The sequence below is a fragment of the Saccopteryx bilineata genome, chromosome 8 (assembly GCF_036850765.1).
Source record: "Saccopteryx bilineata isolate mSacBil1 chromosome 8, mSacBil1_pri_phased_curated, whole genome shotgun sequence".
In the NCBI taxonomy this organism is placed as follows: Eukaryota; Metazoa; Chordata; class Mammalia; order Chiroptera; family Emballonuridae; genus Saccopteryx; species Saccopteryx bilineata.
This window is the reverse complement of record NC_089497.1, coordinates 86,652,794-86,665,468: the sequence shown is the minus strand read 5'-3', so window position 1 is coordinate 86,665,468 and position 12,675 is coordinate 86,652,794. Positions and strand designations below refer to the sequence as shown.

At 42.1% G+C, this 12,675-nt stretch overlaps 1 protein-coding gene across 3 annotated transcripts in view; it reads left to right on the top strand.

The window, feature by feature from the left end:
- SAMD7 (sterile alpha motif domain containing 7) overlaps window positions 1–7,182 on the top strand; it is a 45,252-nt gene extending 38,070 nt beyond the window's left edge. For all 3 annotated transcript variants that reach the window (XM_066241891.1, XM_066241890.1, XM_066241889.1), the window contains one exon: window positions 6,042–7,182. In XM_066241891.1, the coding sequence (XP_066097988.1) occupies window positions 6,042–6,236 (195 nt within the window). In that variant the 3' untranslated portion in view covers window positions 6,237–7,182. The remainder of the gene's footprint in view (window positions 1–6,041) is intronic.
- Window positions 7,183–12,675: the final 5,493 nt, after the last annotated feature.

Genomic DNA, 12,675 nt, shown 5'->3' with positions numbered 1-12,675 from the left:
CAGAGCATATTTACAAAACAAACAACTGTTCTTTAAATACAATCATGCCTAGCTTAACAATGGCGATACTTCTGAGAAATGCGTTGCCAGGCTATTTCACTGTCTGAATTCCATAGAGTGCATTTATCAAACCAAGAAAGTATAGCCTACTGCACACCTAGACTATATGGCACAGACTATTCCTCCAAGGCTAGCAGCCTGTACAGCATGTTATTGCACAAAGCATGAGATTAAATCAAGCACAAGATAAAATGATGCAATTAAGAGACTTGGTAAACACGAGAGGTATGAGGTTACTGCTACCATGGCACAGGCAAATGATTTTACAGAAAACTATTTTCTATAAGTAGAAAGAGTACTCTAAAATAATGATAAAAATATAATATAATAAATACATAAAACAGTTACATAGTCACTTATTATCATTATTAAGTATTATGTACTGTGCATAACTGTATGTGCTATACTTTTATATGGCTGGCAGTGCAGTTTGTTTACACCAGCACTACTGTGAACATGTGAGTAACACAACATTACAATGGCTATCACATCACTAGGCGATAAAAATTTTTCAACTCCATTAGAACCTTATGAGACTATTGTTATAGTATAAATGGTCCATTGTCAACTGAAATGTCTTGTTATGCAGTGCATGACCATACATAAGACAGACCAGGTTACTCTTCTGCTCAAAAGTCTGCAATATCTCCCTCATTTCCTTTGGAGTAAAAGCCAAAGTTTTTTTATTATTTGCACTTCTCCCCACCCACACCCACCCTTCCTTCCTTACCTCGTCTACTCTCCCACAGTTACTTACTCTGGATGCTGCTGGAGTACTTTGACGTGCTCCCCCTCCCCCACAGTTACTCTGGATGCTGCTGGAGTACTTTGACGTGCTCCCCCTCCCCCACAGTTACTCTGGATGCTGCTGGAGTACTTTGACGTGCTCCCCCTCCCCCACAGTTACTCTGGATGCTGCTGGAGTACTTTGACGTGCTCCACCTCCCCCACAGTTACTCACTCTGGATGCTGCTGGAGTACTTTGACATGCTCCCCCTCCCCCACAGTTACTCACTCTGGATGCTGCTGGAGTACTCTGATGTGCTCCACCTCCCCCACAGTTACTCACTCTGGATGCTGCTGGAGTACTTTGACGTGCTCCACCTCCCCCACAGTTACTCACTCTGGATGCTGCTGGAGTACTTTGACGTGCTCCTCCTCCCCCACAGTTACTCACTCTGGATGCTGCTGGAGTACTTTGACGTGCTCCTCCTCCCCCACAGTTACTCACTCTGGATGCTGCTGGAGTACTTTGACGTGCTCCCCCTCCCCCACAGTTACTCACTCTGGATGCTGCTGGAGTACTTTGACATGCTCCCCCTCCCCCACAGTTACTCACTCTGGATGCTGCTGGAGTACTTTGACGTGCTCCCCCTTCCCCACAGTTACTCACTCTGGATGCTGCTGGAGTACTTTGACGTGCTCCCCCTCTGTCTGGGATGCTCTCCCCTCATGCTTTACTCCCTCTCTCCTCTCAATGAGACTTGCTCTGATTCCTCTGTTTAAATTTGCACACCACCCAGCTCATGCATATTACTGCTATTCATTTTTTCTGCTCTTTTTTTTCTCATAGTATCTATCATCTTCAATAATATATTTCTTATATTAATGTTTATTATTGAGTTCCTCCTGCCCCCACTAGAATGTAAGCTCCATGAGAGCAGAGATCTTTATTTTGTTGACTGATGTAGCCTTAGACTATGCAAGACCCATAAGAGGTTGAAAATTATTTGTTGAAAGAATAAGTTTCCTAAAAGTGAATCCAAGAAGCATCAACTCATTCTTCTCAGAATTTATGCAGGGCACCTTTTTTATATTACATGTTTATGCCAGGAGCTGAGATTTAAAAATATCCTTCAAAATCCATTTTATCTTTAGGTTAAGGAAGTTTTGTGTTTTTTTAATTTAATTTAATTTTATTTTATTTACAGAGATAGAGAGAGAGTCAGAGAGAGGGATAGACAGGGACAGACAGACAGGAACGGAGAGAGATGAGAAGCATCAATCCTTAGTTTTTCATTGCACGTTGCACCACCTTAGTTGTTCATTGATTGCTCTCTCATATGTGCCTTGACCGTGGGCCTTCAGCAGACTGAGCAACCCCTTGCTGGAGCCAGCGACCTTGGGATCAAGCTGGTGGGCTTTTGCTCAAACCAGATGAGCCCGCGCTTAAGCTGGCAATCTCGGGGTCTCGAACCTGGGTCCTCTGCATCCCAGTCTGACATTCTATCCACTGTGCCACCGCCTGGTCAGGCGGAAGTTCTTTATTTTTAATGCAAACACTTTAATACAGTGTGTCCGTAAAGTCATGGTGCACTTTTGACTGGTCACAGAAAAGCAACAAAAGACGATAGAAATGTGAAATCTGCACCAAATAAAAGGAAAACTCTCTCAGTTTTATACCTATTTAGTGCAGTTCGATGTGGGCTCACACACTGATTTTTAGGGCTCCTTAGGTACCTATCCCATATAGCGTCTACAGACTCATCACTGACTGATGGCCTACCAGAACGGGGTTTATCCACCAAACTGCCAATTTCCTTCAACTGCTTATCCCACCGACTAATGTTATTCCTATGTGGTGGTGCTTCGTTATAAATACGCTGATATTCACGTTGCACTTTGGTCACGGATTCGAATTTAGTGAGCCACAGAACAAATACACTGAACTTTCCTCTGTACTGTCCACATCTCGACTGGCATGGCCGTGGGCTGCTCCACTGTATACACGGTGTTACATCATCATCTGCGCATGCACACATGCTGCCACATCATCCTACAGAAACTGGGAGGGTTTTCCTTTTATTTGGTGCAGATTTCACATTTCTATCGTCTATTGTTGCTTTTCTGTGACCAGTCAAAAGTGCACCATGACTTTATGGACACACTGTATTTCTGTAAGGCCAGGGGCCACCATCCTGGCCATTCACATGCAGGTTCTCATTGAATTCAGGCAGACAGTAAAGAAATGGTAGAGTCGGAGGACGGTGGGCCATTCTGTTTATTGGTGTCTCACCAAGACAGGCAAGCCACAAGAGAAGACAAGGGAAAAGCAGAAAACCTGCTTTTCCCATGAAGGGCAAGGGATCAGGGAGGCCCCTGCAATGGTGATAGCAGGAACCAAGAGAGAGCAAGCTCCTGGTCTGCCCCACTTTATAGTATAGAAATAAAAACCTTTTAATCCAATATACAAACAAGGAAGTCTCTGATACAAAGTCACTTATCTGAGGCATAATGGGATTCCTCATAAGAGTGCACCACCCCACATCATGCAACAGTCAAGGGTGTGGGGAAAAGCTTAGTTTTAAAACTAAGCCTTAGACTATAATGACTTTGCCAGCTTACAGCCTGTCCCCCACACCCAAAGCGAGCAAATATATATGTCATATTTAAAAACTTATTTGACTAACAATTTCCATCATTATTCTTTTTTTATTTTGGGGGGAATAATTTAATATACAGAAAATTTGCAAAGATAGTACAAGAGTTCACTCACTTTTCCTAATGTTAACATCTTACATAATGTGGCACATTTGTCAAAACTAAAAAATTAACATTGGTACAATATAGTCTACACTTTTAAACTATTTTTTTAGGAGGATACTCTATCTCTTGGAATACTTAAATAATACCACATGGTTTTTTCTTTGGTTCTGGTTTATTCCTTTGGCTTTTTTTTTTTAACCTTACAATGTGGCCAACTCCAGGCCACCTTCTCATCACCTGGTGTTAGCAGTGCCACCCATGTCGTTTCCATGAGGCTGTAGCCATTTCTTACGCTCCCGTCTGCTATGTATAAGTGCTGCCATGAAGCCTGGCTAAGCTATTAGATCCATGACCCATCTGCCAGCATAACAGGACAGGGCTCCTGCGAAAGCTGGGGGGGGGGGGGTGCTCCAGCTGATGCCAGATGGTCAACCAAACAGAAGAGTTATAGAGTCCTTGGGGTTGGGAATTTCCAGCAGTCCAATTGAAGCATCAGAATTGGAAGATTCTGAGTAACCTCTGGAAGATCTAGGACCGTGATGACGAACCTATGACTGACATGTGTAGCCATTTTTGATGACACACGGCCACATGCAGCTGCATACCAGAGAAGTATGGGGCCACATGCCAAGAAGGACGTTTTATTCTCAGCTCCTGCACGGCCAGGTGCAGTAGCTGAGGATAAAACATTTGCTGTAGTGTAGACACTCTGTGCCGGAGGTCTGTAGGCCAAAACAACAGAACTCCAGCATAGAGTGTCTAGTTCTGGGACTTCTTGTTAGGCCATTAGGAGATATTTGACCTCACTTCCGGTCGGCGTAGCAGGGAGCAGCAGAATGCCATGGGGGATGCATCTCTGGGAGCCTGTGATCACCATTACCAGCAACCACGTAACCACAGCAACCATCATCCAATCTACTGTTCGGGGGTGTCGTGGATTTCTAATTAATCATCATTACTGAGATAAGTGAGGGAGAGGCTGGGAGAGGTGAGGGCCTGTGCTATGGGTGCTGTTTCCCACCATTAGAAATAGCAGCAGCCACCTTAATTTACATTGGATGCAACTTGCAGAATTTCAAGACAGCAACTGGGCTCAGGTGTTTGTCAACTTGAGGTCAAAGCTTGAGAATCTGGAAAGTTGCCACTTGGAGAATCAAGGGGAGTGCCACTATGTTCTTCTTGTTTTCATAAATTGGTTATCAAACATGATTTTAAGTTAATAAAACTGGAACTGGAACTAATTTCACTTTTTGAAAAAAAAACTCACTCCCAGCGGTCAGCGAGCATGAAAAAAACTCACTACTCAAAGGGTTAACTAAAGAATTTCAGTCTTTAGCCAGAAGAAGGCTGTTGGGGAAGGTGGAGTGGGGTGTCTGTGGGACACTCTTGGGGAACCATCAGAAAAGAGAGAGGTGGAATAAACTCAGAGTGAAATAACAGTGTGTGCAGATGAACCACAGCAGAACTAGGAATAGGAATGGGAAAGTTACTACCACTTTGATATTTTACAGCAAGGAACTCTCTGTGAATGAGAGAAAGGAAAGGCCCACTATGCTTTAGGATCATGTCCCCTGCAACTAACTATACAGATGTCCATGCCTGAAATTACCTTACCTACCTGTCATCTGTGGCTAAGCTGGGTTATTGAAAGAATTCATAGACTTAATTACTGTAAAGCCAGTAGCCATGGCCACTATCACAGCTGCCAGGCCCATGCAGGTTTGTATTAGATTCAGACAGTCGGTAATGAAACAACGGAGCCAAAAATTGGTGAGCCATCATCTTTAATCCTAGCTTGTACCTGGTGGGCAAGTAAAAACACACACTGGGTTCCAAAACCCACTCATTCAGTGCTCACAAAGCTACTGACTTATCCAAGTTTCCTAGAATCAAAGGTCTCTAGCTCACCAGCCTTATTCACCTCTGTTCCCCATCTCCTTCTCTCTGCACAAACTCTGCACAAACTGGCTTCTTACTCAGCACTCCACCATCTTGGCTGCTTCTCCTGGCCTTCTCCACGTGGCCTTTCTCTGCTCTCTCCTAATGCTAATCTCAGGAACTGAGCAAGAGCAAGCTCCCGGTCTGCCCCACTTTAGAGTGTAGAAATCAAAACCTTTAATCCAATATATAAACAAAGAAGTCTCTGATACAAAGTCACTTATCTGAGGCATAATGGGATTCCTCATAAGAGTGTACCACCTCACATCAAAAAGGGTGGGAAAGGCTTAGTCCCAAAACCAAGCCCCAGGCTACAAGGATCCTGCCTGCCCACAGCCCGCCCCCAACACACATTAATATAATCACACCCATCCCAAGCAAGAAGGGCAATTAATATTATCACCTGGGGGACAGGCTTCCACGTGGGCAGCGCCATCCGTAACAAAGTGAGCATATTGTATTTTTTTTTTTTTTAGAGCTGGTCTGGGAGAAGAGGCAAATCGAGCATAATGTATTTTATCTGCCCAACAATTACCATAATTGTTTTGTCTTCAAAGGTATCGCAGCATGTGGAAAGTATGTTCTACAAGAAAAGTTTTTTACTTCCTTCCCATACAAAGCAAGCATTTGATCAACCAGCAGATACATCCCCTCTTCTAGATTTTAACTCCTGGGGTGATACATTGGACAGTACCTGTTCCCAGGATATAATAATTCCTAAAGGAATTGAGCGAGACACTACGAGAAATTAAAACCCTCAAGAAACAAGAACTGTCTTAGTCGATTTTCCAGAGTCTAGAATACTCTGAAGAGTGTGTGATGGTTTCCCAGGACCAGATAGATGTTGAAAAGGAGAGAAAGCCAGTCCTTCCAAGGTTGTCTTGGAGGAGGCCTTGCCCAAGAGGCTTCCCTAAGTGACTTCAACACAAAATGGCTAAAGGTATATCCTTGTAAGGAAAAGCTAAATGAAGGACAGGATGTGCAAACATGTAAAAAAAAAGCTACAAGTGGATGTTTCCAAAAGAAAGACTCTTAAGAACGCAAACAGCTGATTCTATAATAAAAAAGAAGAAAGAAAGAAAGAAAGAAAGAAAGAAAGAAAGAAAGAAAGAAAGAAAGAACTCTGTACTCTCTCTTCACTCATTTCCCATCACCCAGAAAGAGACAAAGGCAGCCCAGTGGAGTCGGAAAGAATAGAGAAGCTGACCACAAGGCCCTTCCTCATCTCTACCTTCCAGGCTAAATGAGTCTGCTTTAGGGGAGAAAAGGGTAGACATTAAACTTAAAGTTAGGAGTCTAATTACTATTCAGCATTTTCTTTCTGACATGAAACTATGTTATGTGTAAATAACTGGCAGACTCCTCATTATCTGAGAAAGACATGAAAAGTTATAAAATCAACCTCAAATTTCACCCAAGGAGTGGAGTTACCCTTGCAAAACAAGTTTGAATGAGCAAGATGGAGGGGCGTGGTTTTCTGCGTGCATCCTGCGGAGCTCCAGTTCTTCAACCTCACTTCCATCAGGGGGCCTCAGAGAGGTGCACAAGAGATGGGTACGAGTTCGCTCAAGAGAGGACACTGGGTGACAGGGTGTGAGGGAGACTTACTACATACCCTCTTCTACATTTTTGAATCTCTAACTATGGGAATGTGTTTTCTATTTTTTAATTTTACATTGAAAATAAAGAAACTGTAGTAAGCAGCCTGTAAAATGGCCCCCAGTGATCTCTGCTTCCTAGTATGCATGCCGTTATATAATCCCCACCCCTTTTGAGTGGGCTGGACTTACTGATTCTTTTCTAATGAATAGAACAGTAATTTTTCAAGCTTTTTTCATCTCATGGCACACATAAACTAATTACTAAAATTTTGCAGCACACCAAAAAATATATTTTTTGTCAATCTGACAAAAAAAAAACAGGTACAATTTTGATTCATTCACACCACTATTGTTCTATTAGCTGTTGTCATTTTGTTTTATTTGACAAATTCAGGGGAAAGAGGTCAGTGCTCCTGACCAAATAGTCAGGTATTACATGTTTTAGAAATTCTTGTGGTACATGAGTTGAATACCACTGTAAATAGAAATCAAAGACATGATGGATGTCATTCTGTGGTTTCTGTCTGGGGTGATCCCTCTTACTGTCTTTGAAATCCTCACTCTTGAAGAAGCATGTCGGCAGCCCTGTAGAGAAGCCTATGTGAGTGAACTTGAAAATAGAGCTGAGGGCTGCCAACAGCCACATGAGGGAACTCTAAGCTGGCTCCTCCTGAGTCAAGCCTTGAGATGACTATGTAGCTCCTGGTTACAGCTTGACTGGCAGCCCTGAGCCAGAGGTCCCCAGCTGAGGTGCTCCTAGATTTCTGATGCATAGAAATTGTGAGATAGGAAATATATGTTGTTTTCAACTGCTAAGTTTTGGAGTACTTTGTTTCACAGCAATAGAGAACTAAAACAAACATTGCATCGATAATATATATAGCATGTTATCCATGTTAACTTTTTGATTTGGAAGAAAGTGGACTTTTGCAGAGTGGGCATTTTTCTCTGATTTGCAGAGAATGAGCTTTTGAAGTCATTCCCCCACAAATCATTCTAATTTAGTTGTGCTTTGCTTTTTTTTATTTTTTAAACAATTTATTTATTTTGGAAATCATCAGTGTATAGATATTTATTTTTCCCTTTTTATTCATCTCATGGCACACATAAACTAATTACTAAAATTTTGCAGTACACCAAAAAATATAGTTATTGTGGTGACACTGATTAACAAAATTAAACAGGTTTCAGGTGCACAATTCCACAATGCATCCTCTGCACACTGTATTGTGTGTTTACCCTCAAGTCAAGTCTCCTTCCGTCACCATGTGCCCACTATACCCTCCTCCCACACCTCCTTCCCATCCTCCCCAGTATTCAGCACACTATTGTCTGTGTTTGTTTTTCTTTTTTTTTCTTTTTTGCTCAGTCCTGCCACCCTCCCCAACCCGCATCCAGCCTACCAAATCTCCCGACAGTTGTCAGCCTGCTCTCTATGAGTCTGACTCTATTTTGCTTATTAGTTCACTTTGTTCATTTGTCCCAGTAGAGCCCGAGCTCTACATTGATCAGGAGTATCTGATTCGATTTCCCCGTGCAGTGGGACACTCCTGCTTGTCAGCAGGGCTGGCAGCCTCTTTGAGACTACTCTTGAGGTGGCTATGAGGATGCTACTAATAAGTGCCAACACTGAATGCCACCAGAGAAAAGACACGACCGACAAACACAGAATTAGTTGCAAGAATCACTCAAGCAATTTATTACTCACAAATCCTTTTGGCGTGCATGGGTACAGCTTAAGGGAGCCCCATCAGCGTGCTCCTCTCAGCTGTCTTTGGTCAGAGCTCAGAGTGGCGTGGAGACAGTCCACGTTCACGTTGGAGTCTGGGCGACTACCTCAGCAGGGGCCCTTTAGTTTTAGTACCTTTTCTGGCCAATGCCTTCTAACAGGTGTCACTCTACAGGATCATCACCTCAAACCACCTTTTTGGGAGTTCCTCGCAGGGAATCCCCTCTATGTCAATACTAAAATGTTTGCATCAAACCACTTTTTAAGATGTTCTTATTTACATTAACTTACAAGTTAAACACCAAGCCACTTCTTATCTAGGTCTAACTTCACACACGTACTAACTAGGCCCTACTTGAAAGTCAGAGTCTGTTTATCACAGTACAGAGTTATGGCACCAAGCCACTATATTAATTCCTATCCAAATGGCATAACTTTATTTAATTTTAATAATTACTTTTAATATTATTTTAATTACTTTTATATATCTTCCATATTTTTATATTTCTATATATTTAATTATTATAACCTTATATTACTACAACATTATTAGATTCCATGTGTAAGTGAAATCATATAGTACTTGTCTTTGTCTGACTGGTTTATTAGTGTTGGAATCCATGGGAGTCCGAAAAGACCAGAGTAACAGGCTTTATTGAGAGGAAGAAAGGAACCCTGCTGGGCTGACTGGCAAGGGGAGTCCTGCCAGGCACAGCCTGGGGCTGGGTTTTAAGGGTTTTGGGGAGGAGGAGGGAGAGTGAGATGGGTCGTGGGGCATTAGCCCATTGGCTGCTGGAACAAGGAGGGTCTTTTATGGCAGTTTGCCAGGACTTTTTGGCTTGTGACATCAGACATTCCTTTATGATTCGTCATCTGCTGCAAACCCTGAAAGGAGACTTACTGGCAGGGTTAAAGAAATGAGACCTGGCCCTGGCAGGTTGGCTCAGCGGTAGAGCGTTGGCCTGGCGTGCGGAGGACCCGGGTTCGATTCCCGGCCAGGGCACACAGGAGAGGCGCCCATTTGCTTCTCCACCCCTCCGCCGCGCTTTCCTCTCTGTCTCTCTCTTCCCCTCCCGCAGCCAAGGCTCCATTGGAGCAAAGATGGCCCGGGCGCTGGGGATGGCTCTGTGGCCGCTGCCTCAGGCGCTAGAGTGGCTCTGGTCGCAACATGGCGACGCCCAGGATGGGCAGAGCATCGCCCCCTGGTGGGCAGAGCGTCGCCCCATGGTGGGCGTGCCGGGTGGATCCCGGTCCGGCGCATGCGGGAGTCTGTCTGACTGTCTCTCCCTGTTTCCAGCTTCAGAAAAATGAAAAAAAAAAAAAAATGAGACCTAAGAATTAGCTTAGCATAATTCTCTCCAAGTCCATCCATGCTGTCTCAAAGGTAAGATTTCCTTCTTTTTTACATCCAAGCAGTATTTCATTGTGCAAATGAACCACGGTTTTTTTATACATTCATTTATTGATGGACGCTTGGTGTAAGGCTGGTGGGCGTGGCCATGCAGGTTCCCATTGGATTTCACAGACAGTAAAGGAATTGTGGAGCCTGAGGATGGCAGGCCATTCCGTTTATTTAGAGTCTGGCAACGTGGACAGAGCAAGCAGGCAGGGAAAACCACTTCTCTCTCTCAGGACTCATGAGCAAACAGGTGGGGAGGGAGGGAGAAACCCATTCTCCAGCAAACAATAGAAAATAATGGCCCCTCTCAATGGCGCAGGCAATCTGCAATCTACAATCTGCTGCCCTGAGGGCAAGCACCTGCAGCCTCACATAGACTATAAACGTGTGGTGCTGTCCTAGCTAATGCACCAGTCAGGCAAAGTATAAGTGAGGCAGCCTAACTTAACACTTGTTTGCCCAACACTTAGGCAGCTTCTAAATCTTGACTATTGTAAATAATGCTGTAATTAACATAGGGGTGCTTATATTCTTTTGTGTTTTGGGTTTTTTCAGATAAATTCCCAGATATGCAATTGCTAGGTCATAAAGCAGTTTCATTTTTAATTTTTTGAAATAACTATATACTGCATTTCCCTGCACCGATCTCCATTCCCACCAATAGTGCACAAGAGTTCTTTCTCCACACCCTCGCCAATACTTGTTATGTGTTGATTCATTGATAATAACCATTCTGACAGGTGTGAGGTGATAGCTCATTGTGTTTTTAATTTGCATTTCTCTGATGCAAATTAAACATCTCTGATTAGTAACATTGAGCATCTTTTTATGTCTATTGGCCACCTGTATGTCCTCTTCAGAGATGTCATTTCAGATCCTTTGCCCATTTTTAAATTGGATTGTTTGTGGTTTTGGTATTGAGTTTTATACGTTCTTTATAAATTTTGGGTATTAGTCCTTTATCAGATGTAATATTGGTGAATATGTTCTTCCATTCAGTGGGTTGTCTTTTTATTTTGTTGATTGTTTTTCTTTGCTATGCAAAGCTTTTTGTTTTGATGTAGTCCCATTTATTTTTTTCTTTTGTTTCTCTTTTCCAAGGAAGTATATATATTTTTTATTTTTAATATGAAAACAGCAGAATTTTTTTCAAACATAAAATTATACTATCAAATATGCACATGACTTGCTAGTTTACTCTCTTTGGAGACACACACAGAGAACACCTCCAAATTTTTAAATTTTAAGTTTTGTCACATAACATTTCAACAGCTATAATTCCCAACATGCAGAAGTTTCAGAACATGCCAAATATAAGTTAACAGATGTTCTGGTGTAGATAAAAGGAAAGTTTCATTAATATTTTTAGAGGCAGAGGAATCACATGGTTCAATCCATATGCTGGCTTTTGAATTTCTTATTCCTGCTAAATAAATCAACTGAGTTGGTACCTGATTCACTATAGCAGATGTGTCTCAATGTTGCTCTGAGAAAATATTCTGATATGCCATCCTAGCATGTACTATCAACAAAAAAAGCAAGGTGATTAATTTTAGATCTGTGCACTAAAAAACGAACCAGAGGACACATTGTAAACCCCAGCTCTCAACACTCTTCTTTGGAAGAAAAGGAGGCTGAACTTGCTTGTCTATAATAAGTTTGCTTTCTTTTCAGATTAATAATTCTAGGTTACCTTTTAACAATAGACTCACATTAGTAACAGAAAGGATTTTGTTTGGCTTGAAAATGTTACTCATATAGAAGTAGTTTTTAACTTTTCCACAAATGTTACTTTAGTCATGAGTATACTCTGCACCTTTTGTGAGAATTAAACAACAGCAACAACAAAAACAAAAACCTCTCTTATGTTTGAAAAACAATCAATAAAACTGTGTTTGCTAAATAGTGTCTTCTGATTTATGAAATATTTGGTTTAGACAGATTAAATAACAGAATTCTATGCAACTGTTTCCATTTTTCACCTCTGAAAAGTAAAGGATCTAAACAATGATCATAAATTGTTTCTGACATCACAAAAAGAGAAAAAAGAAACAGACATTATATGTCTTATGACAGGGGTCGGGAACTTTTTGGCTGAGAGAGCCATGAACGCCCCATATTTTAAAATGTAATTCCATGAGAGCCATACAACGACCCGTGTACGTTAAGCATTATCCAATAAAAATTTGGTGTTGTCCCGGAGGACAACTGTGATTGGATCCAGCCACCCGCAACCATGAACATGAGCGGTAGGAAATGAATGGATTGTAATACATGAGAATGTTTTATATTTTTAACATTATGTTGCGACACCTTAGTTGTTCATTGATTGCTTTCTCATATGTGCCTTGACCGCAGGCCTTCAGCAGACCGAGTAATCCCTTGCTTGAGCCAGCGACCTTGGGTCTAAGCTGGTGAGCATTTTTTTTTTTAATTTTTTTTTTTCCCCATTTTTTCTGAAG